General features: G+C 47.4%; 1 protein-coding gene and 1 non-coding gene across 2 annotated transcripts; one reads left to right on the top strand and one right to left on the bottom strand.

Annotated features, from left to right (window-relative positions):
- Positions 1-2,671: 2,671 nt before the first annotated feature.
- On the bottom strand, positions 2,672-13,756 carry Selenbp1 (selenium binding protein 1). The gene is made up of 12 exons (XM_034501186.3): positions 13,649-13,756; positions 10,521-10,577; positions 10,267-10,379; positions 9,877-10,062; positions 9,175-9,295; positions 7,656-7,838; positions 7,248-7,426; positions 4,605-4,683; positions 4,390-4,511; positions 3,507-3,599; positions 3,248-3,366; positions 2,672-3,036 (listed from the first exon to the last, which is right to left on the bottom strand). The coding sequence occupies exons 1-12, from the start codon at positions 13,650-13,652 to the stop codon at positions 2,874-2,876; spliced, it is 1,419 nt and encodes a 472-aa protein (XP_034357077.1). The 5' UTR covers positions 13,653-13,756; the 3' UTR covers positions 2,672-2,873.
- An 11,521-nt stretch (positions 13,757-25,277) lies between these two features.
- Positions 25,278-25,381, top strand: LOC117707944 (U6 spliceosomal RNA). Its single transcript, XR_004606686.1, has one exon. It is a non-coding gene; the product is annotated as a U6 spliceosomal RNA (small nuclear RNA).
- The last annotated feature ends 1,354 nt before the right edge of the window (positions 25,382-26,735 follow it).

Here is a 26,735-nt window from a genome sequence, read left to right as displayed (position 1 = left end):
CAAGTGGGCAGCTACAGCAGCTTGAGGCAGAAAGATCAGCCTACTCGGGCGGAGGCTAGAGATGCAGGCTCTGCTGGATCTCAGTGCCTGCTCTTTGTGCCTGGTATCTCCAAGCCTGTTTTTCTCTGATAGAATATTCCTTCCCTCTTGAGACTCCTCTGTTCCATCCATGCTTGTCCTCAGCTTTTCCTCTGGGTTTGCTTGCTGTTGCGTTTACTTTGCAGTTACAGTGACATAAAAAAGGCTAAGAAAAAGAACAGACCAGTGCCATCTGTCTCCAGGTTCTTTAAGATTATTGTGGTCTGGGTTCTGTGTTCTCTAGACTTTGGGCACCTAATCAATAATAGTTACAATAATAATAAAGTAGAAGACCGTTCTTTGTCAGGATGTGGAGAGGATGGAGAGGCCCCTCTGCTTTAAAAACAACTCAGTAACTCTAGCACCATGTTTTAAAAAAAGGTTTAGTATTTGAGAGTTTCAGACATGTTTTGATTGTATTCATACACAAACACATGCACACACACATACACATACTCACACATTCAAACTCACACTGACTCTCCAGCATCGTAGTTTGACAGGGCTTAGTTGAGTTCTGCTGGATCTTATAGTATCAGTATAACAATGTTACTGTGTGTTGCTGTTTCTCTTTCATCTGCTCCTTACATCCATTCAAAACCAAAAGCATGACTGTAGTAGACAATTCTGTACAACACACACACACACACACACACACTCACTCACAGATTTTTGATTGTCTTGTATTTTCCATAAGATTTTCTGGGAATTTATAGAGCCTCATAGAATAACAGCAAGTGCACAGGTAATACTAATGTATTACTTTATCCTATGTGTGTTGGATTCAACTCTAAGCCAAACAACTGCTATCTTCATAAGACCAGCTGTATCTGCTTGTAAAGGATCCTCACCTGGGGCTGGAGAGATGGCTCAGAGGTTAAGACCATCACTGCTCTTCCAGAGGACCCAAGGTCAGTTCCTAGCACCCACATCAGGCAGCTCACAACACCTGTAACAGCAGCTCCAGTGGGATCTCACATCTCTGTTGGCCTCTTCACTCACAGGCACACACACATAGTTAAAATAATAAAAATTGTCACAGCTGGGCTTGTTCCTTCTTAGAACAAGTGGGGTAAGGAGAGTTATTGGACCCTCACCTGAGTATCCAACCCATTGTATGCAATTCTTTCCCAATTGCATGTGGTCTCAAGGTCTTAGAAGATAAAATATATAGACTGGGAAGACTTGGTGGGGTCTTCACCTATGCAGTGGTGGGGAAGCCATTATACATATCGGGTGAAGACTTGCAGTACAGTGCCGCTTGGGTCATCCACACTCCTGTCAGTAACCCTTCACCCATATTCTGTAAGGAAGCTCAGGAAACTCACTGGCTTCCCAAGTCAAACATTGGTTTGTTGTTGGGACCTTTGGAGGACAGAGATACAATGTTGGGACCTTTGGAGGACAGAGATAATACTGTCTCCCCATTTCAAGGCAAAAGTTCCCACCACAGGTGGCACATTAATAATCTTCCTGTGTCTTTTGCCATTAGGAAGGAATGAAAACCCCTGGGACTATAATGGCGCACATCTTTAATCCAATATTTGGGAGGCAGAGGCAGGTGGATCTCTGAGTTTGAGGCTACCATGGTCTACATAGTGTGTTCCAGGACAGCTAGGGTGTACAGAGAAAAACATCTCTTGAAAACAAACAAACAAACAAAAAAACAGAAAAAGAAGAAGAAATAAAATCACTAAGTAGAAGAAAATGATGTCAAAAGGTTTGTAAAAATGCAAATATGTTTAGTAAAAAGGAACTTTTATATAAAGATTAAGATGGCTGGATGTTTTAACAGGGTGGTACATAAGATATGTGAAAGAAAGACAGGACTTCATGTGATAACATCTTTCTTAGAGACACCACGACCAAGGCAACTCTATTTTTTTTTTTCTCGAGACAGGGTTTCCTCTGTGTAGCCCTGGCTGTCCTGGAACTCACTCTGTAGAGCAGGCTGGCCTCGAACTCAGAAATCCACCTGCCTCTGCCTCTGCCTCTGCCTCCCAAGTGCTGGGATTAAAGGCGTGCGCCACCACTGCCCAGCCAAGGCAACTCATATAAAGGAAAACACATAATTGGGGCTGGCTTACAGGTTCAGAGGTTTAGTCCATTACCAGCATGGGAGGAAGCATAGCCGCCTGCAGACGGATGTGATGTTAGAGAAAGAGCTGAGAGTTCTACATCTTGATCCAAAGGCAGCCAGAAGACTATCTTTCACACTGGGTGGAGCCTGAGCATAGGAGACTCTAGCATGAGCACAGATGCACGCACGCACGCACGCACACACACACACACACACACACACACACGCATGAATGCACATACCCACCCACACCACATACATATGCCCAAAATAGTCTCAAACATTGATTGATATGCTCACCCAGGTTTCCTGTGGCAATCCTCCCTCTAAATCTTTTGGTTATATATGGCTATAAAACAGAAATGTTTGACATTATTGGCCTCATGTTGGTATCACTGGTATATACTAGTCACCACAACCTTCTGGAGTTCTCTTCAGGTCTCCTCTACACAAGAAAACTGGCCATGGCAGAGGACCCAGCCCACTCCCCCTCGGTGACATGGGTATCTGAGGAAAGGTTCAGCACTTTATTTCTTGGTACTTCCAGGAGCTCACTTAAGAATAGCACAAGCAACAAGCAATGGTAGCAAGGTGCTGCTCTACACATCTCGCTGGTCTCAGTGTGGCCTTGCAGAGTTGGGGCTGAGAGCAGAGTGAAGCCAGGCTCCTCAGAAGGAAGGCTCTGAATGTGGAGAAGGGTCTTTAGGGCTAGTCTTCAGATCCAGATGTCAGAAGTGCAGTCACCCCCTGGGTAACGAAGCTCGTGAGCCAGTGCTGGCCCAAGGGGCTCCTTCCCAAAGTCCACCAGAAAGTTGGGGTTCAACTTCAGCCCTCCATTTTCTGTGTCCACATCAATCTGCAGCATCACGGAGCCTTCCCTGGAAGAGAAGAAGAGGGTGAGCCAGGGGTCCTGTGTCGCCAACCCCACACTTCAAGATGTTGGGAGTATAATTGTGTTCTGGGGTGGGACAGGGTCCATGGGCCATCTGTACGGTGGGGTACAAATGGAGTTCCTGAGGAGTCTTTGAAAGGCCAAATGATGCTTGTAGGAGAGGGCAGTTGGAGAGGTGATCCCACACTGCTTCTCACCTAATGAGATCAGGGTAAAACTGCTTGTCCCAGGCACTGTACAGTGACGTAGTGACGTAAAGACGCTTCCCATCTAAGCTGAGCTGGATCATCTGAGGGCCTCCAGGAACTCGTTTTCCCTTGGGGAAACAAGAGGCCAGACTTCAAGTAGCACCCAGGGTGCCTAAGCAACTGGTGCCCAGCTGGCATACCAGCTGCATCCCAAAGCATCATGCCAGATATTCCTTGCCCTGATTCTGAGGGACCAGGGAGTTCTCACCTTGAGCACTAGGGGCTCCGGCTGACATGTTAACTCCTGGTCCTCCAGCACCTGTACAGAGCCTCCTTTAACAATGCTGCCCCCAATAAAGATCTGGAGCAGGGTGCAGAGGAAAGGGGGGGGGGGACAATGGTTAGGGATACAGTGATAATCTTCGTTATCAACCTCACTGAGTTTTAGAATCACCACATGACCCCCCCCACACACACACACTGGACTGTCTGTGGGGCATTTTAGAGAGCTTTAATTAAGAGGGATGATCCATCCTGAACATGAGTGGCACCATCCCATGGACTGGGATTCTAGACTGAACAAAAAGGAGAAGACAGTGAGTACCAGCATCAAACTCTGCCTCCTGCATATGTAACGTGACAGCTGCCTTACACTTTGTCAACACACCTTCTGACTATGATACCCTTTCTTGTGTAGAGAATAAACCTTTCCTTCCTTTCTCTGTTTAAGTGGAGTATTTAATCATACTAACAGGAATAACTCATATGGGTATGGACATTACAAAAGAGTTGTTTGCCTTATTAGAATCTCTTCCGGTGTGTGTGTGTGTGTGTGTGTGTGTGTGTGTGTTTTGTTTGATACTTAAATCTCACCATGTAACTCTAGCTGGCCTGAAATTCACTGTGTAGTCCAGGCTGGCCTCCGAACTTGCAGAGATCTACCTGTCTCTCTAGGGCTGGCCTTATAAGTGTGCTCCTTCATACCCGGATAGCATCCCTTTCTTTTTAGGACATTCCCTGTATTCAGCCATGACTCTCCAGTCCTGGGCCTGTACCTTTGCACACATTTTTGCTTTTCCTGCTTCCCCCTTATCCCCAGCAGCTTTCCACCCCCGATCCCACACCTAACTCTGTTTTGCTAGTGCCTCTACCTGCCCAGTGAGGCGGGGCTTCTGTGGGTTAGAGATGTCATACTGTCGGATGTCCCCATGCAACCAGTTGCTGAAGTAGAGGAAGTGGTCATCCAGGGACAGCAGGATGTCAGTGATCAAACCTAAGCAGTGGGTTGAGGGGCTGTAAGAAGTGTGTCTTTTTTTCCAGGCCAGGAACCAACCTGCTGACTCCTGCCCTCTCCAGCAGCACTCACCGGGCATTTCTGGCAACATCCAGCCTTTCACTTTCTTGGAGGGCACCTGGATCACCTTCTCCACTGACCAGGTGCCTCCCTACATTGGGGGATGGAGAGAATGTACTTATCAGAAGTGGGGACAGGGAGGGAGCGAAGCTGGGCCTTCTGTTTAGGCTATCCTTCCCTACAAGCCCTAAAGCAAGGAGCTGGACTGCTTCTCCATGGGATCACCAATCCTTGTCAGCATGGCTAACACAGATGCTCACTGAAGGGCTCTAGCAGGTCAGAGCATGGCAGGCAAGGCGCTGGCAGGTCTTGCCTTTTACCCTTCTTCTTGCTAAAAAGTATTCAATTACACCCCTAAAGCTAGTCACCAAGGTCTATTCTATTCTGTTATTTGGACACTTCTTCCTCCTGAGGCTGACCACAAAGGTCCAGCTATCAAAATACTGAAGTCCAGACATCAGAGGCCCCCTTGGTCACCTAGTTAACATGCCCAGTTAAAATTAACCAGCTCATCCTAACACGGGTTTCCCTTGTGCCTCTATGAGCTGCCATTTGCCTGTGGGCCCCACCTGTCTCCTCTTTGTCCAGAGACAGTCCTTTGTCCCTCCAGGGCAGATATCCCTGCCCTTTCCCCCTTCTCCCTCATCCTTCCTCCCTCCCTCCCTCTCTCTCCCTTCTTCTATCCCTCCTTCCTTCTGTCCCTTCTTCCTCCTCCTCCTCCTCTTCCTCCTCCTCCTCCTTCTTCTTCTTCTTTTTTTTTTTTTTTTTTTTTTTTTTTTTTTTTTTTTTTTTTTTTTTTTTGATTAGGGTTTTTCTTTGTAGCCTTAACTGTCCTGGCACTGGGTCCATAGACCAGGCTGGCCTTGAACTCAGAGATCTCCCTGCCTCTGCCTCTAGAGTGCTGGAACTAAGAGGCATGCTCTACCGAGTCCTCTATCTCCTGTCTTTGTCTCTTTGTCTCTCTGGGGCAAGTAAATCTCTTTAGTGCTGAGAACTTGGTCTTGGTATGTTTTGAGTCAATTCAGTTCCTTTTGCTCACTAAGTATATTTCTTTTTGCCGGGCGGTGGTGGCGCATGCCTTTAGTCCCAGCACTTGGGAGGCAGAGGCAGGTGGATTTCTGAGTTCAAGGCTAGCCTGCTCTACAGAGTGAGTTCCAGGACAGCCAGGGCTACACAGAGAAACCCTGTCTCGAAAAACAAAAAAAAAAAAAAAAAAAAAAAAAAAAAGTATATTTCTTTTTTCTTTTTGAGACAGTCTCATATAGCCCAGGCTGACCTCAGATGCTTTGTAGCTGAGGCTGGCCTTGAACTCCTGGTCCTCCTGCCTCTGCTTTCCAAGGGATCACAGGGGTCCAGCCTTAGGTTTTGAATGAATTTATCAATATGGCCAGTTAGGTTTCAAGTGCCCCTACCAAAAGTCATGCTGAAATTTAATTACCATTGTGAGGAATTAAGAGGAGGGACCTTCATTGTGGTTTTTTTTATTTTTTATTTTTTGAACTTGAAATTCTCCTGCCTCCACCTCCCAAGTGGTAAGATTACATTTTAACTGGGTAGGTGGGATTTTTTGTTTTGTTTATTGTTTGTTTTTAACTTAATTTACTTTTATTTTGTTTTATATACAAGAGTATTTTGCCTACATGTATGTCTGTGCACCACATGTGTTCTCGGTGCCTGCAGAGACCAGAGGAGAACTCAGACTGCCTGGAACTGGAGTTACAGTCAGTTGTCAGCCACATGTGGATGCTGGGAATTGAAGCCAGGTCCTCCAGAGGAATGGTAAATGCTAACTGCTGAGCCATCTCTCCAACCTGTTTGTTTCATGAGGCATGGTTTCACTACGTGGGCTTGGGTGGTCTGGAACTTTCTACGTAGACCAGGTTGGCCCCCACGAAGATTCACCTGCCTCTGCTCTCCCAAGTGCTGGGATTAAATGCCATCACCTAGAGACTAGTTAAGATCTTTAAGTAATTAAGTCAAAGCTCACAGATGATGGATTAACCCATGAGAATGTTCATGGTTATCTTGAAAACGAATCAATTAATAAAGCCAATTTGTTACTTGCCCATGGCTCTCTCATCCAGTGAAGTTTCTAGAGGCAGAGTTCCCACGGAGAGCTTATACCAGATGATAGTCCTCAACCTTGGATGGCCTAGCCTCAGACCTATAAGCTACATAAACCTCTATTCCTTGTCCTGCTCATGACACTCAGTTGCTGAGTTATAGCAACAGAAGACAGACTTAGGCAAGGAAGAAATTAGCCTGGCACAGATAGCAAGCAGCGTTGTTTCCTGGGGAAGCCTTGGCTGGTGTGGCCAAGAAACATGGGCACTAAACCGGGCAGTGGTGGTGCACGCTTTTAATCCCAGTTCTTGGGAAGCAGAGGCAGGTGGATTTCTGAGTTCAAGGCCAGCCTGGTCTACAGAGTGAGTTCCAGGACAGCCAGGGCTATCCCTGGTTCAGAGAAACCCTGTCTCAAAAAAAAAAAAAAAAGAAGAAGAAGAAGAAAGAAAGAAAGAAAGAAAGGAAGGAAGGAAGAAAGGAAGAAAGGAAGGAAGGAAGGAAGGAAGATGCACACTAAAGCCTGGGAGAAGGTCCTCATGAGACTCTCGTAGCTGTGTTGGGGTTGAGGTGGAAGGCTGGGGTCAAAGTTACCTCATTCTTGTAGAAGCGCTGGATGTTGGAGCTGAGGGCGCAGCCTACAAAGCCCTGGGTGGCAGCTGGGTCATGCAGGAATCGGATCTCCAGAGGGATCAGCCCATCTTTCATTTGCAGGGTCTGGATAATCTCATGACGCTGCCAGTCCCACACATGTATGCGGCTCCCATACAGCCCTGAGCAGGAAGGGGATAGGGACCAGAGGTTGGGCTCAGGTCAGGATGGGAAGGGATGGGTGGAGGCAGGATGCCAACTAGGATGGTGAGCTGGAAATGGCCACAGAGGACTCTTGAGCAGGTCTTGAGCAGGTTCTAAGCAAGGCAAGTACAGATCTGGTGGAGGGTAGAGAGCTGAAAGCAGAGTCTGTGGACCAAGGCTCCTGCCTGCCCTCAGAGTGATCCTCACCAGCCTCCACGTGAGCGGGGTTGAAGCCATCTTTGAAGACATTGGGAGCTGCCCATTCAGTGCTGACCATGACATTGTGTCGAGGCTGGTACCAGAAGTCATAGCCCATCGGAGCTGCACACCCAGGCTTTTCCCACGTCCCTTTCACCTCGAAGGTCTCCCCATCCAGCAGCACAAAGCCCCCTGAGCAGGAAAGAAAGGGGCTTATGTGGAGGTGGTGGGGCATCACTCTCTCCCACCGGGCTGACCAGATCCTTAAGGTCAGGTGCTAGGACATCCGTTTCAGGGATGTCAGGTGTGAGGCAGGGGCCTTACTCTGTACCTTCCCTCTTAGCAACTTCATCCTTCTCTCAGAGCACTTGAGAAAATGTTCTCCCTCTGAACAGAGAGTTCTGGGTCTTAACCCCATAAGTATCACCTGCCCAGCCAATCGCGGCCACTGTGCGTTCTTCTCAGTCTAAGCTTTGTTGGTCTGGTAAGAATCTCAAGCAGCTACAGGCAGAGCTCCAGTCCCTCCCAGCCAGCTATCCCTTGTGCCCTCAATTTTTTCTTCCCTCCCTCCCTTGCTCCCTCCCTCCCTCCTTCCCTGCCTCCCTCTTCTCAATCCTTTTCCTCTTTATCCTCTCCTTCTTTCTTGACCTTCCCTTATCTTCCTCCCCCCTCTTCTCTTTCCTCTTTCTTTAGACAAGGTTTCTCCATGTAGTTGTCCTAGAACTCACTATGTAGATCAGGTTGGCCTTGAACTCATCGAGTTCCTCCTGCCTCTGCCTCCCGAATGCTGGGACTAAATGTGTGCATCACTGTGCCCAGCTATATTAAAAACTAAAATAAACAACCCCCCCCCACAACAACAACAACAACAAACAAGCAACCAACCAAACAAAAACCACAACCACACATACACACAAAAACAATAAAACAAGACAACCCATAAGCCAAGGGCTGTGATAGTCATTTATGAATTCTCAAAGGCCAGAATTACATTAGTATGTTAACTTCCTAGGTTCACGCGTGTGTGCACATCCTTATGGCAGACTCCTGACCATACCTGTTAGCAAACTCAGCAGTCACAGCTTGTGTGTGTGTGTGTGTGTGTGAGAGAGAGAGAGAGAGAGAGAGAGAGAGAGAGAGAGAGAGAGAGAGAGATTGTACTGATGGTTGAAACTGGGACTTCAATAATGTAGGCAAGTGCTCTATCACTGGGTTTTAACTCCAGCCTTCTTTTATTTGTACTTTGAGACAAAGTCTTGCTAAGTTTCCTATGCAGGCCTTGAACTTGTGATCTTTCTGCCATGACCTGGAAAATAGCTGGACTTATGCCCTGCACAACCAGGCCCAGCTGAGCCTCATCACTGTAGTAAAAATCAAAACAACTGACATCACTTGCTGACATGTGAGACGCTGGATGGGATTGAGCAGCCAGTTCTCCCTGGTTCCTCACTCTATTCTCCCCACACACGGATGCTTTCCACACTTCCTAGCTGCTAAAATTTTATAAGTCCACAGTGCCAGCAGGTACCTTTGGCATTACCCTGGGAATCCCCCAAGGAGCTGATCATCACCTCCCCGCTGGCCAGGCAGTGGCTGGTGTGCAGATTGCCCAGGTTGCACTTGGCATGGATTTCATTGGGTTCAATGACCTGGAGAAGATGAGGAATAAGGTCAGAACTTTACAGAGCCAGGGGTCTCCACTGCCTGCTCTCATTCTCCCTGCTTTATCTGTGGACACTGCCTCCTTTTTCTCTCCCCAAGGGCCCTCAGTGCAGATTCAATCTGGTAACTCAGAGACCAGCAAGTGAGAGGCAAAGAGGCCACCAGTAAGTCCTCAGTCAGAGAGCACTGACCTTCCCTCATCCCTCTTGAAGGCACTCCCAGGCCCCTGGGGCCTCTCCCAGGCTAATGTCAGCTCTGCATGCTCAGCAGCCAGCTGTGAGCATCTGGTGCAGAGGATGGGTATCTAATGGCATGTTGAGAGGAAGCCCTGAGCTAGCTGGGCTGGGGAAGATGGCTCTGACACCCTGCTCCAAGAAGAAACCTTTTCTGGTATCCCAGCACATGCTTGATGTTTGCATCATGGCGCCAGCTCAGCATGCCTAGGTAACATCTGAAGTGTACCTTCCTCCCTGCTGCTGAGCCAGACCTTGTGTACAATGTAGAGGCAGCTAGTCTAGGGGATGTTGGGCTAGCAGGTTCAATAGGGTCACAAGGACAGAGGACATGCCTTGTGCAACTTTGGGGCACGAGGCTCAGAGCCCACATCCACCACGTAGATTCGGGAGGAGATGAGACTGGGCAGCACCAGCTTGTTGCGTGACTTTGTGCTGTCCCCAAAGCAGCTGCTGCAGGTGTTCCATCCTGAGTGGTGCAGCTCGTCCTTCAGGTAGGGCATGGGCAGCCTGTGGATGACCTAGGACGGAGAGGGACAGGAAGTGCTGCTTGTCCAGGTCATACCTCTATAGACTCATTTTTTAGCTTGGCATAGGCAGGGTTTCAGTTCAGCACCCTGTGTAATGAATAGCTTCCATTGCCATGAGGACAAAGAAAGGTGGAGATAGGGAACCAGGGCTGTGGTGGGAGCCTCACGGGCACCAGAGACCATGCTTCACCTCACCTGGCTATACTGGGGAGACTTGGGATCAACATCCACAGTGGCCAAGTAATCTGGGGCTTCGGTGCCTGTGTTTCGGTAAATGCAGGGCAAGTAGACAATCTTCTCTCGGGGTCCTGAGAAGTAGAAACCAGACTGTGGTAATGCACCTGGCAGAGGCAGCTCAGAGAGCATCAGAGGGCTAAGGCTAGATCTGTAGTCCCCCAACCCTACCATGGGCTCTGCCGAGGGATGCTGGCCCTCAGATGTGCAATTACCTTTCATGGCCTCCCCAGGTGTCGGGTAACCTGGACCACACTTTGTGCATTTTGTAGCTGTAGAAACAATGGGAACATGTTGGCAGGGGCCTGCTTTGGAATGTGAATTTTCCCTTTCTGCAGCCTGTGACACACCTGGCAGGCAAGGCAGACTCCCTGCTGCCCCAGGTCCCTACTCCAGCCCCATCGCTTTGGCCCAGTCCCCACCCCTGCTCATCCCCCCACGACAATCCTCCATCTCTGATAAGGGTAAGGTGGGAGAGTGGAGCCACATGACCTGGAAGTGGACTGACACTCTCTCAGGACTTGGAGGAGGTGGGGCAGAGATTGTATACTCAGTGGTCACGACATTGACTTCGATTCCTGCCACAGCCTACCTGCCCGGTCATAGGAATTTGGGCAAATTTTCTAACTCAGTTTCCAGTTCATATTTGAAGAGGAGTTAATGAGAGTGTCACAGGGGGATGGGCATGCAGCCGTAGGGAGGCAGAAGCAAGAGGAGAGTGAGTTCAAGACTAGCCTGGCTACAGAGCAAAAACTGATTCAAGACTCATGCCTTTAATGCTTTTAATCCCAGCAAGCAGAGGCTGCAAGTTCAAGGCCAGCCTGATCTACATAATTTTGGGATAGTCAGGGTTACATAGAAAGACTCTGTCTCAAAACACAAAACAAACAAACAAAAAAACAAAACAGAGTCGGGGAGGCTCAGCAGTTCAGTCCCCAGCACTCGCAACCACAGAGTTCAGCTTTGGGGAGGCCAGTTGCCTCTGACCTCTGAGGGCAACGTCAGTCACTCACCAGTGCATACACATGCACACACACACACACACAAAGAAAAACCAAACTAAATCTTAAAAACAAACACTGAGGGAAGCAGCTCAGTGGTAGAGCATTTGCCTAGCATTGAAAGGCTTTCAGTTCAACGTGATAAACAAAATCCTGGAGGGGCCTTTGTGAGACCCAAATCAGGTGGGCAGCCTTCTGGGGTCTGTTCTGAGGAGCAGCCCTAGGGAATGGGACTGGCTGCATCTTCCACCAGATTCATCCAGGGCAGGGCAGGATGGGGACTTCCTCTATCCAGTTAGGGTTCTGAGCCAAGCTGCTGGTTACACCCAAGATTACACAACCAATCCAAAGCCAGGGAGTGTGTGTGTGTTTGGTCAAGACTGATACCACACAACCAATCTAAAGCCAGGGAGTGTGTGTGTTTGGTCAAGACTGATACCAGCTGTGTGTCCTTAGGCTACTTTCTACTTTCCTACCCAGCTGTAGGGAGAGGTCCTTCTGTACCCTACAGTTTGACAAGACAGTCGCCAAGATTCCAGCTTTTTGAGTGTGGGCCCAGCTGTGGAGGAGTTGAACTGGGGCTCATGTTGGTTGAAAGAAATCCTGAAGTGGAGCTCATAGGACTGGACTCTGCCTCCTGGCCTGGGCAGGTCCACAGGCTGGAGAGGGGTTAGAGACGTGGTTCAGGTTACAGGCAATGGCTGCTCTTACAAAGAACCCAGATTTGATTCACAGCATCCACACGGTGACTGAGAACTGTAACTCCAGTTCCAGGAGATCCGACAACCTCTAAGGCATATGTGTGGTGCACATAAATGCAAGCAAAACACCTATACAAACAAAACCAAGTAAAAATGTAAGAAAATAATAAGAAAGCCGTGAAGTCTGGAGCAGCGTCTTCTGCTGCCGGCAAGGTCCACATCTGGGTGTAGAAAGTAGAGAAGCTACAACAGCATTGGAGAGTCAGGGAACCTGGCTTTACCTGGAACTCACCATGTAGCTCAGGCTGGCCTCCAACTCACCAAGGTCCTTCTGCCTCAGCCTCCTGAGCACAGAGGTGACAGGTGTAAGCCGCCACACACTTACTTAAAGGAGTGAACTGCATGAAGCCCAGCACTCATGAGGCAGAGACCAGAGGATCTGTCAGCCTGACCTACACAGTAAGTTCCAGCCCAGCCAGGACTACATAGTGAGACCCTGACTCAAAAGGCAATCAACCAAACAACCAAACATGAACAAATATCCTAACAACAACAACAAAACAACAGCAAAGGCTGTTCTAGGGTTGAAGAGATGGCTCAGGGATTAAGAGCACTTGCAGAGGACCTGGTTCATTCTCAACACACATGGAACTCAGAACTGTCTGACACCTTCTTCTGGCCCCAGTTGGCACTAGACACACATGTGCTACACATGTACATACAGACAAATGTTCACAAAATAAAAACATCTTTAAGAAGAGGAGAGAAATGGAGGTTTGTCCCACCATCCCAGGCTTGGTCCAGGCTGTTAAGTCGCCTGTGGCACCATCTTTCTCTATGTGGCATCCTCCAGTCCTAAGCATTTTAAGCAAGGTCTATGACATTTTGAGTTTGGGGAACCCGGGGAAAGTTCAAATGGGTTTCCTGTGCCAGGCTATCTACTGGTCTTTCTACTAGCCCCGGGAGAGCCAGCTCCACCAGAAGCAGGACCTCAACGTTCCTTCCCAAACCCAGACTCTCAGCCAGGAGCTCACAGGCAAAAGGATAAGAGAGCCGTGGGACTTGGGAGGGGCACCGAAACAGGTCCTCAGTGGGCTGATGTGGCTGCCCCGACTTCTTCCGTTGACTAGTGACATGAAGCAGCTTGAGAGATCCAGGCTGTGATTTTTCTAACAGCCCCCTCCCAATCTGTTGACCCAGTGCTAAAACCAGAATCGTCTGTTTACTAGGGTGACAACCTGCCCCTGCCCCTGCCCCAGCCCCAGCCCCTGCCCCTGCCCCTGCCCCTGCCCCTGCCCCTGCCCCTGCCCCTGCCCCTGCCCCTGCCCCTGCCCCTGCCCCTGCCCCTGCCCCTGCCCCTGCCCCTGCCCCTGCCCCTGCCCCTGCCCCTGCTGAGGCTGGGTGGGATTCACGGACCACCATTTCTGCCAGTCCCTTTTTGTTCCTTAAAACTGAGGCTAGGCTGAAAAACCGTGTGTGTGAAGCCTTCCCTTGAGCTGCTTTGCGCATGCCTGCAGGGTAGGGACAAGAGTCCAACTCTGGCTTCACTGCCCTCCCCACAGTTTCCAGTCATTTCCTGGAGGGAGGGGGACACACCAAACTATGGGTGGCCTGTGCATGGTTTGGGACCCTTTTCCTTACCCATACTGCTGGCCGACACTTGGGTCCTACAGGATTTGCCAGGAATGGGCAGAAGCTCAGCAGAGACCAGTGCTGGTAGTGAAGGAGGCTGCAAGGCAAGGGGCAAAGGGAGGGAATTTATGCAACCAATTGAGGGAGAGGTGGAGCAAGGGGAGGGACCTGGCTGCCTTCCAGGGTAAACTAAACAGGGCAACTGGCCAGGACAATATCAAGTGGCCTAGCAGTTCAAATTACAGGATGTGTGTGTGTGTGTGTGTGTGTGCACGTGCACACACGTACATGTTTGTACACATACAAACACATCTGTGCCATTAGTGGGTACCTGGGTATGTATTAAGTCTGCGTGCCTATGTAGCATTCTCCTGTGGGTTCCTATGCAGGTGCCTTTATGTTTGTGAATGCACGAATGTGAATTTGTATGGATGTGTACATGCTTGTGTGTGTCCATATAAGTAGAAGCCGTGTTTGAGAGGAGTGTTTGTATATATGCATTCACATGTTCCTGTGCCTTCAAATGCTCATCTGTGTGTTTGGCCGTGTCTGTGGACATTTCGGGTACCCAGGCTGTGGGTCTGTTTGTTCCTACTGTGTCGAATGAATGCTGGCTTTCTCTGAGGATTGGCCTCTTCTAGACAGTCATGCTCCACAGACAGTTCTGATGCCCAGACCCCTCCCCCACACCTTTCCACAGCAGCTGCCCAACGGAGCCAAGGCTGAGGGCTGAGCCTAGGTTCCACTTTTCCCACAGCTACTCATGAGCCTTGAGCTTTGAAGTGGGAGAAAGCCTAGTGCTTGCTATTACTGCCAATTACTCTCCTAAACCTCAGGAGGTGAAAGTGAACTGCCTCCCCCTCGCCGCAGAGTCTGCTGCCCTGAGGGGCTGGATGCAGGGTCAGAGAGGAGGCCAACAGATGCTACTGTCCCCAACTGGGCGGTGACAGAAAATGTGCAGGGGCATTGCCTGTTTTGGGCTGGGTCCTCTAGCTTGAATAGTAAGTGTCTGCTCTGGCTATTAAGCCTGCGGCTGTAACATGCAAGAGTAAACCACTGTTTGCTGAAGAATTCTTTCTCTTTTTTTCAATAATTTGTCTTTTTATTCACTTTATATCCAGATCACAGCCCCTCTCCCTCCTCTCCACCCAGTCCTGCCCTTATAAACCCCTCCCCCTATCCTTCCCCTTCTCCTCAGAGAAAGGGGAGCCCCCCTTGGGTACCACCCCACCCTGTTACATCTAGTCCCAACAGGATTAGACATATCCTCTCCCACTGAGGCCCATTAACAGGGCTCCTCAAAGCTAGGCTGAGGCCTGATCTTGTTAACCCCATGTAGGGCTGCCCTTCATCTAGGAAAGTCTGTGTTTGAGGGGCTCAGCAAGAGGACAATGGAACCCTCTCTACCATCAAGCAAGGGTGCCACTGTCCTCAGCAGGAGCTGCTTGCCCCAGGAAAGCTCCTGTCCACACACTTCAGGGAATTCAACTGTCTGTAGACACTACTTTCATCTTAGATAAAAGCTCTGAGGTGAGGCTTTCATCGAAGACAGACATGGGTAAAACGGGCTCAAGATCACCACTAGAAATAGCTCTAGGGACAGTTAGAATCGAGAGAAGGCAGGCCTCTGTTGGCAGGGTGTTAACTCACTGTATATAGGTATCAGATGTAAGTGCATTTCATGAAGGGAAGAAAGGAAGGGGTGGGGGTGGGGTGCAAGCGGGGCTTAGTGCACTGGTCACCTGTCCCTCAGAATCCTATCAGAAAGCTCATTTCCCCATCATAAAGTTTCTCTAGCTAGGTGTGGTGGCATACACCTGTAATCTCAACATGGAGTCAGAGGCCAGCCTGGTCTACATAGTAAATGTCAAGCTAGACCTTCTGTGGCTTCAAGACATAAGCCTCCAACCTGGAATTACAAAACTATTTAGGTGGGGGCTGTGATATATATCAGTATTTAAGAGCATTTGCTACTCTTGCAGGAGACATAGATAGTTCAGTTCCCAGCACCCAACAATGGGTGGCTCACAAGCAATGCAACTTCCAGGAAATCTAATGCCCTCCTCTGGCCTCTATAGGCACATGGTGCACATCCATACATTCAGGCACACACACACATACACATTAAGTAAATAACTATTTCTTAAACGATTTAAGGGGGTGGAGAAGATGAACAAAAATGAGTCTCTTGGCTCTCTGTAGTATCTTCTTCACTGCCCACCATCAGCCTTGAGTGTGTGTAGCTGCCCTGAGGCTGCTAAGCTGGCCTAGTGTGTGCAGCCATCCTGAGGCTGCTTCCTCACTTGCCCTCCTAAATCAATAAATCCAAAAGAGGCACTGGGGAGTTTTGTTTGTCCTTGAGTCTGTTTTGACAACCGGCTCACTCCTGGCCCTGCACTCTGACCTGGCTGGCCTTGGCAGCTTCTTCGAGGCAGCCCTAGCTTCTGTCTGCTGTTTTCTCACTGACTTCTTGCTTCAGAGCTAATGAAACTGTTTTAGGGAGTTGTCCCAATCCAGTCAAGGGAGACACAGCCAGGGGAGAGAAGCCAGCTGCTAACAGAACAACCCCAGGGCCTTGGGCTTCCAGAGTTGACATGGAAGGACCTCTTCCCACTCCCAGCAGCAGCTGCTTCAGGTCCTTCTCAGGAGTCGAAGGGCTTACTCCCTGATCTGGCTTGCCCTTCTCTAGCCAGAAGCCAATCAGACTGATGTGGTGTTCACAGCGAGTGATGGTAGCTAGGAAGTACCCAAAGCTAACCCTGTGTGCTGCCAGCTTGCCAGTACCCCGCCCCAGCAGTGTGCTCTGAGGACCAGGGGTGAGGCCTGCATTTGCTGCTGTTGTTTCAAAGCCCAGGCCATGGCAGCTATGGAGGAGGCAGAGGGTCTAGCGTCTAGTTAATGTTGAACTTTGGCCCTGGGCTCTGAGCACGGAAGTGGAGGTCCTGACGTGGGGCATGCCACAGGAGGTCAGGCTGCTCCTGGTGTACCCCTTACACTCACCTTCAGCCATACTCCTTAGGCCCATTAAACAGGTTTTAAGATGGATGAGATGTGAGGATGGTGGAAAAAAATTAAACCCAGTGAAGAGAAGGAAGGGAGATGCTGAAGCTGAAATAACAAACAAAATAACAAACAAACAAGAAGACAGAAGGAATCGTGCCTGGAGCTGGAGAGGTGGCTCAGTGGTTAAGAGTACCATCTGCTCTTCCAGAGGGCCTGAGTTCAATTCCCAGCAACCACATGGTGGCTCACAACCACCTATAATGGGATCAGATGCCCTCTCCTGGTGTGTCTGAAGACAGCGTCAATGTACACTCACATAAAATAAATGTTTTAAAAAAATAAACAAAGAAAGAAATTGTGTCTGGTGGTGCAAGCCTGCAATTCTGTGTCACTGGAGGCTGCCATATGAGAATCATGAGTTCAAAGTCTCAGAGTCTGATGGCTGTTCTTGGTTGTCAACTTGACTACATCTGGAATTACCTAAAATCCCAAAATAAAAGAGCATACCTCTGAGGGATTGTGGGGCAGTGGGGAGGGCGTAGTTAGAAGTGGGAAGATCCCCTTCTACTCCAGATCTCTGAGGCAGGAAGACCTAACACTCATCAGGGCCAGGCTTTCTGCTGCATGCCTATTTAAGGCCAGGGAAGAAGGATACTTTCGGCTCTTTGCCTGTTTTTTCTTGATTGTGTCCTAGGCTGAATAAAATGGAGAAGGCTTGTGGCAAGCTTCCTGCTCCCACTTCTCCCTGAACACAGGTGCACTGTGAGAAGGCGCTTCAAGGTCTGCCTCTTTGACTCCCTGACAAGTTTCTTTTAAAGACCTATTTTATGTGTATGGATATTTGTCTGCAATTATTGTGCACCAGGTGAATGCCTAGTGCCCAAGGAAGCCAGAAGAGAGCATTGGATCCCCTAGAACTGGAGATACAGATGGCTGTGAGCCACCATGTGGGTGCTGGGAATGGAACCCAGGTCCTCTGCAAAGACAGCAAGTGCTTTTAACTGCTGCCATCTCCACAGCCACAGCCCTCCCTTTTTGTTTTCCTTTTTGTTTTATGTCCTTTACTTGTTGTTGTTGTTGTTGCCGGGCGATGGTGGCACACGCCTTTAATCCCAGCACTTGGGAGGCAGAGGCAGGCAGATTTCTGAGTTCGAGGCCAGCCTGGGCTACAGAGTGAGTTCCAGGACAGCCAGGGCTACACAGAGAAACCCTGTCTCAAAAAAAAAAAAAAAAAAAAAAAACCAAACAAACAAAAACAAAAAAAAAACAAAAAAACCCTGTCTCAAAAAAGTGGAAAAAAAAAACTTGTTGTTGTTTGAGAAAAGGTTCTTCTGTGTAGTCCTGGTTGTCCTGGAACTCTCTCTGTAGACCAGGCTGGCTTTGAATCCAAACACCTACCTGCCTCTGCCTCCTAACTGCTAGAACTAAAAGCATGCACCGTCACCACCTGGCCCTCTCTTTCTCTTTTTAAAAAAAAAAATAATTAATTAATTTCTGAGCCAGGGATTCCCTGTGAACTCACTCTGTAGACCAGGCTGGCCTTGAACTCAGAGATTCACCTGTCTCTGCCTCTCAAGTACTGGGATTAAAGACATGGACCACCACCACCTAGCTTGATTGATTTATTTATATTTCATGTGCATTGGTCTTTTGCCTGTCTGTATGTTTGTGTGAAGGTGTGGATCCCCTAGCACTGGAATTACAGAAAGTTATGAGCTTCCATGTACATTCTGGGAACTGAACTCAGATCCTCTGGAAGAGCAGCCAGTGCTCTTAACCTCTGAACCTTCTCTGCAGACCAATCTTTCCATTAAAAAAAAGATTTATTTATTTTTTATATATGTGAGTGTACACTGTCACTGTCTTCAGACACACCAGAAGAGGGTATCAGATCCCATTCCAGATGGTTGTGAACCACCATGTGGTTGCTGGGAATTGAACTCAGGACCTCTGAAAGAGCAGACAGTGCTGCTAACCGCTGAGCCATCTCTCCAGCCCAATCCTTCCACTCTTAAGTTGCTTTTGTTAGAGTATTTTGTCACAATAAGTAAGGCATTTAGTAAGAGTGAGGATCTGAGTTTGGTCCCCAGCACTGACACAAAAAGCCAAGGTCAACTTCTGTGCACTGCACCTGCATACACAGGTGCACACACGACCACCCAGGCACAGACACTTACACACAAAAGAAAAGATATAGGGAGGGAAAAAAAGTAATTGGCTTGCATCAGTACATCTAGTCTTTAGGACAGACCATCTTCTTGTTATTTGCGAGGAAGCAAAGGGCCCAGACAGGGTCAAGGCCACTGGGAGATGCAGAGCAGGAGGCTCACCAGCCTCTCTGACCTGGCACACACAGTTCTTGCAGCCCTGCCATGTTCTCGGTGTTTCCTTTGCTTTATTTGGTCTTGAGGGGGAAAGGGAGACTAGGAAGTGGAAGATCCTGAAAGAATACTAAGACTATGGGGGTTTGTTTCTTAGAAGTCCCAGGACAGCCAGCCTGATTCTCTGCTAGAGAACCGAAGTGAAGAAGCAGCTGTGTACAAAACTGAGAAAGGATGGTCATGGGTGGAGCAGTGAGGCCTGGGGAGACCTTGTCTCTGCAGCAGAGGAACTAGGAGGATTTACAGTCCAAGTGGTACCTGCTATCACCTACTTGGAGTGGGTAAAGGAGGGGATGACTCCCCATTGTCATTTTATATACTTTGTGTGTGTGTGTGTTTTTAAATAAGCACATGGTCCTTTTGTAAGGAAAAGCCCAAATAAAAGCATTAAAGGAAAAAATGTAAAGAAAGGCAGGATATGAGTATCTGTGCTGACAAGTTTTATGTCATCTTGACCTAAGCCAGAGTTATTAGAAAGGAGGGGGTTGCCTTCATAAGATTGGCCTATAGGAAACACAGTAGGGCATTTTCTTAATTAGTGATTGATGGGGGAGGTCTCAGATCATTGTGGTTGGTGACTTTTTTGGCCTGGAGGTCCTAGATGCTATAAGAAAGCAGGCTTATAAGGAGCTGGAGAGATGGCTCAGAGGTTAAGAGCACTGACTGCTCTTCCAGATGACCTGAGTTCAATTCCCAGCAACCACATGGTGGCTCACAACCATCTGTAATGGGATCCGATATCCTCTTCATATGTGTCTGAAGAGAGCAACAGTATACTTACATAAAATAAATAAATAAATCTTGAAAAAAAAAGATCAATCAAAAGTTGGGTTTTTATATAGTATTTTGATATAGTAAGTGGGAAAATGCTGTCTCTTAGATTAACTATAGGCCAACCTTCTTCCTTCCTTCCTTCCTTCCTTCCTGATGATGGACTCTCTAGCCAGGCTGACCTCTGACTTTCTATTTAGCTTAAGATGACCTTAAACGTCTGATCCTCCTGCCTCTGCTTCCTGTGTGCTGAAATTATGGTAATATACCACCATGCCAGGTTTATCCATTGCTGGAATGAACCTTAGGGCTTCCTGCATACTCGTCAAGCTTTCCGCCAGTGGCTACATCCCCACTGCTGCAGATCTCATTTCAGTGGCAGTAAACCACTGCAGAAATAGCAGAGATATGACCAAAGGCTGTGGTGGGGTCTGGTGTGCACTGACAAAGGTGATAGATATCATAAACACCTTAGGCAGTGCCAGACAACAAGGAGAAACCACATGAAATTTGTTTAGTACCATGTAGTTTTTCACCTTTGATACTGGGCCATCCTCCTCTTTGTTTTTCTTTTTCTTTTTTTTTTTTTTTTTTTTTTTTTTTTTTTTTTTGCTATTCAGTAGCTTGGGCAATAAGTTATCCATATAATTTTACCAAGCAGTAGACCTTTTGATTTCAGAACTTTTTATAAGAAGGTTAACAATTATTTAGTGGTAGTGAATGATTGAAACCCAAGCACTTGAGAGACAGAGGAGGAGGGTTAGCTCAAAGTCATTCTCAGGTGTACAGGAAGTTTGAGGACAGTCTGAGTTATAGAAGACACCATCTAAAACCCATAAAGAGTTAGGTCTGCTGGCATAGGCTGAGGCAAACAATTACAAGTTCAAGACAAGCCGGGAGGTGGTGGCGCATGCCTTTAGTCCCAGCACTTGGGAGGCAGAGGCAGGTGGATTTCTGAGTTCGAGGCCAGCCTGGTCTACAGAGTGAGTGCCAGGACAGCCAGGGCTACACAGAGAAACCCTGTCTTGAAAAACAAAAAAAACAAAAAACAAACAAACAAACAAACAAACAAACCAAGTTCAAGACAAGCCTGGACTACAGGATGAATTCAAGACTAGCCTGGGCAACTTGGGTGAAACCATGTCTTGAAGTAAAAGTGAAAAAGAGGATCAGGGATATAGCTTAGTGCTATATGCAAGGCTCTAGTTTCACCAGTGCCCTCCCCACAAAAAATAAAACAGGAGGAAGAGGAAGAAGAAGAGGAGGAGGAGGTGGTAGAGGAAGAAAAACTGTCAAAATGACTCCACAAGTAAATATATTTGCCACTCAAGATCTGAATTCAGTCCCAGAAATGCACTCAAGGCAGCAGACTGGGGCCAGTCACCCTCTGATTTACAGTGCATCCACATAATATTATGTACATACACAGTAATAGGTAGACAGATAAAGGTTAATAATAAGAATTCTAGGGGCTGGTGAGATGGCTCAGAGGTTAAGAACACTGCTCTTCCAGAGGTCCTGAGTTCAATTCCCAGCAACCACATGGTGGCTCACAACCATCAGTAATGGGATCTGATGCCCTCTTCTGAAGACAGCTACAGTATACTCATATACATAAAATAAATAAATAAATCTTAAAAAAAGAATTTTAATGTAATCATCCATTCTCAGTTCAAAACAACACTAGGAAGGAAAAGCTAAGTTATTCACATCTTTTCCTTCTTTGTTTTGTTTGTTGGTTGGTTTTTTGAGACAGGGTTTCTCTGTATAGCCCTGGCTGTCTGGAACTCACTCTGTAGACCAGGCTGGCCTCAAACTCAGAAATCAGCCTGCCTCTGCCTCCCAAGTGCTAGGATTAAAGGCATGCACCACTGACCCGGCCCAAGCAGGTCAGTCAATGGGGTCTGCAAGAGAGAGAGTGGGGATGGAGATAAGACAGAGAGTCTGATCGAGTCCCCTTTATTGAAAGAAAATCCTGGGTATTTATAAGCACAAGCAGGGGAACACAGCTGAAGACACTTCACCACATGTGCCTTGCAGCTGGGGCACTAAACAACAAAACAAGATATGTGGGAAAAACAAGACGTTTATCAGAGTGTGCTCAGCTGTCGTGGGCTGTTGAAAAACAAGTCTCTTGTCAGGGTATATGGCCCGAGATGGTTGCAAAGATGATAGCCGCTTTCTGCTAGGACTCGGCTCCCAACACGCCACCACTGCCCAGCTTTTCCTTCTTGTAAACCTATAAAACAAGGTAAAAGTAAGATTATTGTACATGTTCTTAAATACCAAATCTTTCCTCCTTCCTTCCTTTCTTTTTTTTTCTTCCCTTCCTTCCCCCTTTTTTCTTTCATCCCCCAGTTTTTTTGAGACAGGATTTCTCTGTGTAGCCCTGGCTGTCCTGGAACTCACACTGTAGACCAGGCTGACCTCAAACTCACAGAGATCTGCCTGCTTTTGCCTCCCAAGAGTTGGGATTAAAGGCATGCGTCACCAGACCCATCTATTTATTTTATTATTAAGGTTTATCATTTATGTTTGCACCTGTGTGTTTGGTGTACAGAGTAGGCCGGAGGATGCCAGATCCCCTGGGGCTGGAGTTACAGGTGGTGAGCTACCCCTGACTCTGTGTGGATGCTGAGATCTGAATCCCAGCCCTCATGATGCAGCAGCAAGTGCTCTTAGCCACTGAGTCATCTTTCTTGTCCTGAATTATTTCTCTTCGAGACAGGGTGTTGTGAAGCCCAGGCTGCCTTCAAACTCCATAGGTGGTTTGGGCTAGCCTTGAACCACAGATCCTCCTGCTTCTACCTCTCGCAAATGAATTACAGGTATGTACCATTGCACCCAACTTCCACCTAGAGCTTTATTTATTTATCCATTTATTTGAGACAGGTTCTCACTACAAACTCTGGAACTTGCTGCATAGCCCAAAGTAGGCTCTAACTCTTGGGGGTTCACCTGGCTCAGCCTCTTGAGTGCCTAGCTAAAAAAAAATTAAAAACAAACGCTAAACATGATTCCTTGTGTAAATATTTTGGATTACGGACCTTTAAGATAAGAATTCTTGCCTGGGGGTGTAGCTCAGTTGGTAGAGTGTCTGAGTTCAACCCCTAGCAACAGAAAAAACTTGGTGTAGTGGGTGCTCACCTGCAATCCCAGTGTTTGGGACTTTAAGACAGAAGGATCAAGAGTTCAATTTCATCCTCTGGTTCTTAGTGAGTTTGAGGCCAGCCTCAGCTACATGAGATCCTCACTCAAAGGAGGAAGAGGAGGAGGAGGAAGAGGAAAAAGAGGAGGAAGAGGAAGAATAAGACTTTTTAATTAGTCATGAGTCTCATATCTATAATTCCAGTGCTCAAAAGGCTGAGGCAGGAGGATTGCCATGAGTTTGAGGCTAGCCTTAGGTACATAGTGAGAACCTGTCTCAAAAATACACAAACAACAACAAAACATTGTTTTAAAATCACATATGGGACTCCCAGCTTTATGATTCCTGCCTCTGCTTGCAGAGGGTCTTTTCTCTTTGTGTCTGTTGCATGTGTGTGTTTCCTCATATCCAATAAACACGTTTCTTCAACTGTTACAATAAGTAAATAAACAAAAGTATAACACCATTATCATGTCTAAACTAATAGATTCTCACCACTGCGAGATATTTACCCTAGTTCATTGTACCACTTAATAAATCTCCTAAGACCCTGATTTTCCGGTTGAGTGATGAGGGGTGTGGCTGACTCAGAAGTCAGGTCCTCTGTTGAACATCCAGTGACAGAGAGATGGGACATGCAGCTGTGCAGTCTGGGAGAGGAAGGGGTGCAGACCACAGGGACTCAGGGCGCAAGCTTCTCAGAAGCACCCCCCTCTCTGACTCTCCTACTGTGCCAAGCCTGGCTCCAGAAGAGTTGAGACAAAAGCCATAAAACAGCTTTTATGCAACAGTCTCCGGCTTCACAGACTTGGCTAACACCTTTGCAGTTAAGAGCTTGGGAGTGAAGAAATGTGTCTCAGTTAATGGCTTTAAATTAAGCGATCAAACTCCCTAATAAAGCTTTCATCTTGAACAGGTTTCAAACCTTAGAATATCCCAAGGAAAATGAAATCTCTTCACTTTGGGGCTGGGAAAGACCTGGAGTCCCTGGAGTCATGCTTACCCCAATTCACTGTTTCCTTGTTAAACCTCGGGACAGATAGAAGCAAATTCCTACCCTCTAGGGATCCCAGGGCACCCTTTCTCACCTCAGTAACTATGTGCAGCCTGGGAAGAGGACAGGGGATCTCCCAGTGTCTCAGGAGGACTCAGTTCTATGTTGAGATCAAAAGGAACATGGGTCACCTGGCCTGGGTCCCATCTGTCTTGCTACACAGTACGGAGCTGCTCATTCCCACTAAGCTCTCCCCAGGGTCCATCTGATGCTGCAGCAGTACTGAAAGCCTTCTCTGGATAAAAGTGTGAGACATGGTGCTCTAGACTTCCTGCCCAACTGACCAAAGGCTGCCTAGAAACCAAACTTGTTAGGGCCTTTTAACTTATTTTTTATCCTTTGAGAACGTTATACAGGAACACAGTGCAATACAGTTATATCCACACCCACATTTCCCCCACCCCACCCCTACACCTTGTAGTGTGTCTACCCTTCAACTTGATGCCATCATTTTATCTTCTTCCCCCTTTTTCTTTTTCTTCTTCTAGATAGCCCACTAAGTCCAGTGACTGCATATATGCAGGAGTGATTAAAGCATAAGAAACCTACCAGTGGCCACATCCTCAAAGACTAAACTAATCTAGGTTTCAAAAGACTTAAAACAACTGTACTGAGCACAGTCACCAATTAACCTGCTGGAAAAACAACAGACAAGGAAGCCACCACGCCACCACTGTGTGGCTGCTGAGGTGGAGGCTGGAGTGATTTAACATTGAGCCAAGGAAGGCCAGAGATCAGCAAGTGCCGTCAAGGCTAAGAGCAGCAAGGAGGGCTCTTTCCCAGAAATGTTAGAGGGAGCGGGTCACCTGAGTTCCAGCCCTGGGACCCACAGTGTGGAAGTAGAGAACACGCTCCCAAGAGGTTGTCCTTTAATCCACACATAGGTGCCATGACACCACACCATCCTCCAGTTAACAAGCAAACAAACCAATAAATAGTAAAATTTTAAAGTTGATAATATTCAAGGTTAGGAATGGATGGGAATTGGCATTTCTGTGTTATTGTCCAAAGTATAAAATGGTGGGGTGATTTTAGGATGCATACATCTAGCAAATTTCAAATGAAAATCTGTGTCTGAGATCTCTATGGAAACAGGCAAGTGTGAACAGGGTGATTCCTGCAGCACCGCATAACAATGAAAAAGCTCGAGCAGCCGATGCAGAGCAGTGACACTGCCCAGTTATTACGGTGTCTTGGCAAATGTGCAGTATCAAGCCACCATGAAGTAGTTTGTGTGTGGATGACACAGGGGGACAGCCAAGAAATGTGGCTGAGGTGCTCGCTTACTTCTTCAGCCGAGATACTAAAATTGGAATGATACAGAGATTAGTAGCATGGTCCTATGCAAGGATGGCACATGAATTTGTAAAGTATTCTGTATTAAAAAACAGAAAAGAAAAAAAGTGCAGTTGGGTAGAGGAGGAAACTATGATCTCATTTCAACTAAAACTATGTGTGTGTGTGTGAATTTAAATGAGATAGACTAATTATCACATACATTTATGTATTTATAGGCAAATAGGAAATAATTTGTAGAGATAAACCTTCCTTTATCATACAAGTATAACTAACAATAGTCACCTTTTTTGCCGTGTGTGTGTGTGTGTGTGTGTGTGTGTGTGTGTGTGTGTGTGTTAAGGTGGCTTTTCATGTAGCCCAGGCTGGCCTCAAACTCAGTGCATAGTGGAGATGACCTTGTACTTCTAATCTTGCTGCTTTGCCCTGCTGAGTGCAGGAATCGCCCCTTTGTGTGGTGCTGGGGAGTGACCCAGGACCTCATGCATTCTGAGGCAGCACTCTGAGCTACACTTCCCTCTCCCGCCCACCCTTCTCCTAGGTAGCTCTGGGTTGCCTGGAACTTGAGGCAGTTCCTGTGCCTCCATCTCTCCAGTGCTGGAGTCCCATCCCTGTGCCACCATGCCTGGCTTTTGAAAGCTTGGATTTTAGAGATATTTTACTTTTCATAGATTTTACACTTATTTATTTGCCTTTTCTTTTGGGGTTGAAGATTGATAGTCATGTGTGTCTGAGTATTCTACTGAGCTTAAGGTGTGCATAATTTAAAAACTGAAATACTGAAAGAATATAATGATGTTTCCTAGTAGATGAGCAAAAATCTTACAGATTAAAAGCCAACAGGGCTGGAGAGATGGCTCTGCAGTTATGATTACACAATTGCTCTTCCAGAGGAAGAGGACCCAAGTTTGGTTCCCAGGCAGCTTACAACTACCTGTAATTCTAGCTCCAGATCAGATGCCCCTGGCCTCTGTGGGCACCTACACATGCCCACAAATGGAGTACACAGGACATATAATTTAAAAGAAAATAAACCTTCAAAAACAATACGCCTCAGCCTTGTCGAGACTATGAAGAAAGGGCACACTCTTCAGGACTTATGAATGGGTCGATGGGAGCCCTATTTGCCAATACCTGTCAGAAGTAAAAGTGGCATGTTGAGCCTCGTGGGAATTCCAGCATCCTGGAACTACCTGGACTAGCAGGCAAAACGTAGGCAGTAATAAGAGTTACTGGTTGTTAAACGTTTAATGCCTCCTCAGCCCTACCCTAAGCCCTTTGGGGTAGGATGAACCGCACCCACTCCCATAAAGGCTGACATGAACTTCTCTGAGCTCTTTATGTGGTCCACCTTAATCTCCAAACAACTCTATAAAGTGGGTACTGACATTAGGTCCAAATTACAAACCAGGAAGTGACTGCTGAGAAAGGGAAAGTAACCGA

This window comes from Arvicanthis niloticus, chromosome 4 (assembly GCF_011762505.2).
Source record: "Arvicanthis niloticus isolate mArvNil1 chromosome 4, mArvNil1.pat.X, whole genome shotgun sequence".
Lineage (NCBI taxonomy): Eukaryota > Metazoa > Chordata > Mammalia > Rodentia > Muridae > Arvicanthis > Arvicanthis niloticus.
Note: the sequence above shows the minus strand (reverse complement) of the source record. Positions and strands in the feature narration are given on the sequence as shown.

What these genes read in the sequence shown, in the direction of transcription:
- Selenbp1 (XM_034501186.3), bottom strand. An exon ending in ACCTGGGGAGGCCATGAAAG is followed by an intron (nt 10,380 to 10,520) that starts GTAATTGCACAT and finishes TCTACTTCTCAG; the next exon opens with GACCCCGAGAGAAGATTGTC. An exon ending in AGTCTCCCCAGTATAGCCAG is followed by an intron (nt 10,063 to 10,266) that starts GTGAGGTGAAGC and finishes TCTCCGTCCTAG; the next exon opens with GTCATCCACAGGCTGCCCAT.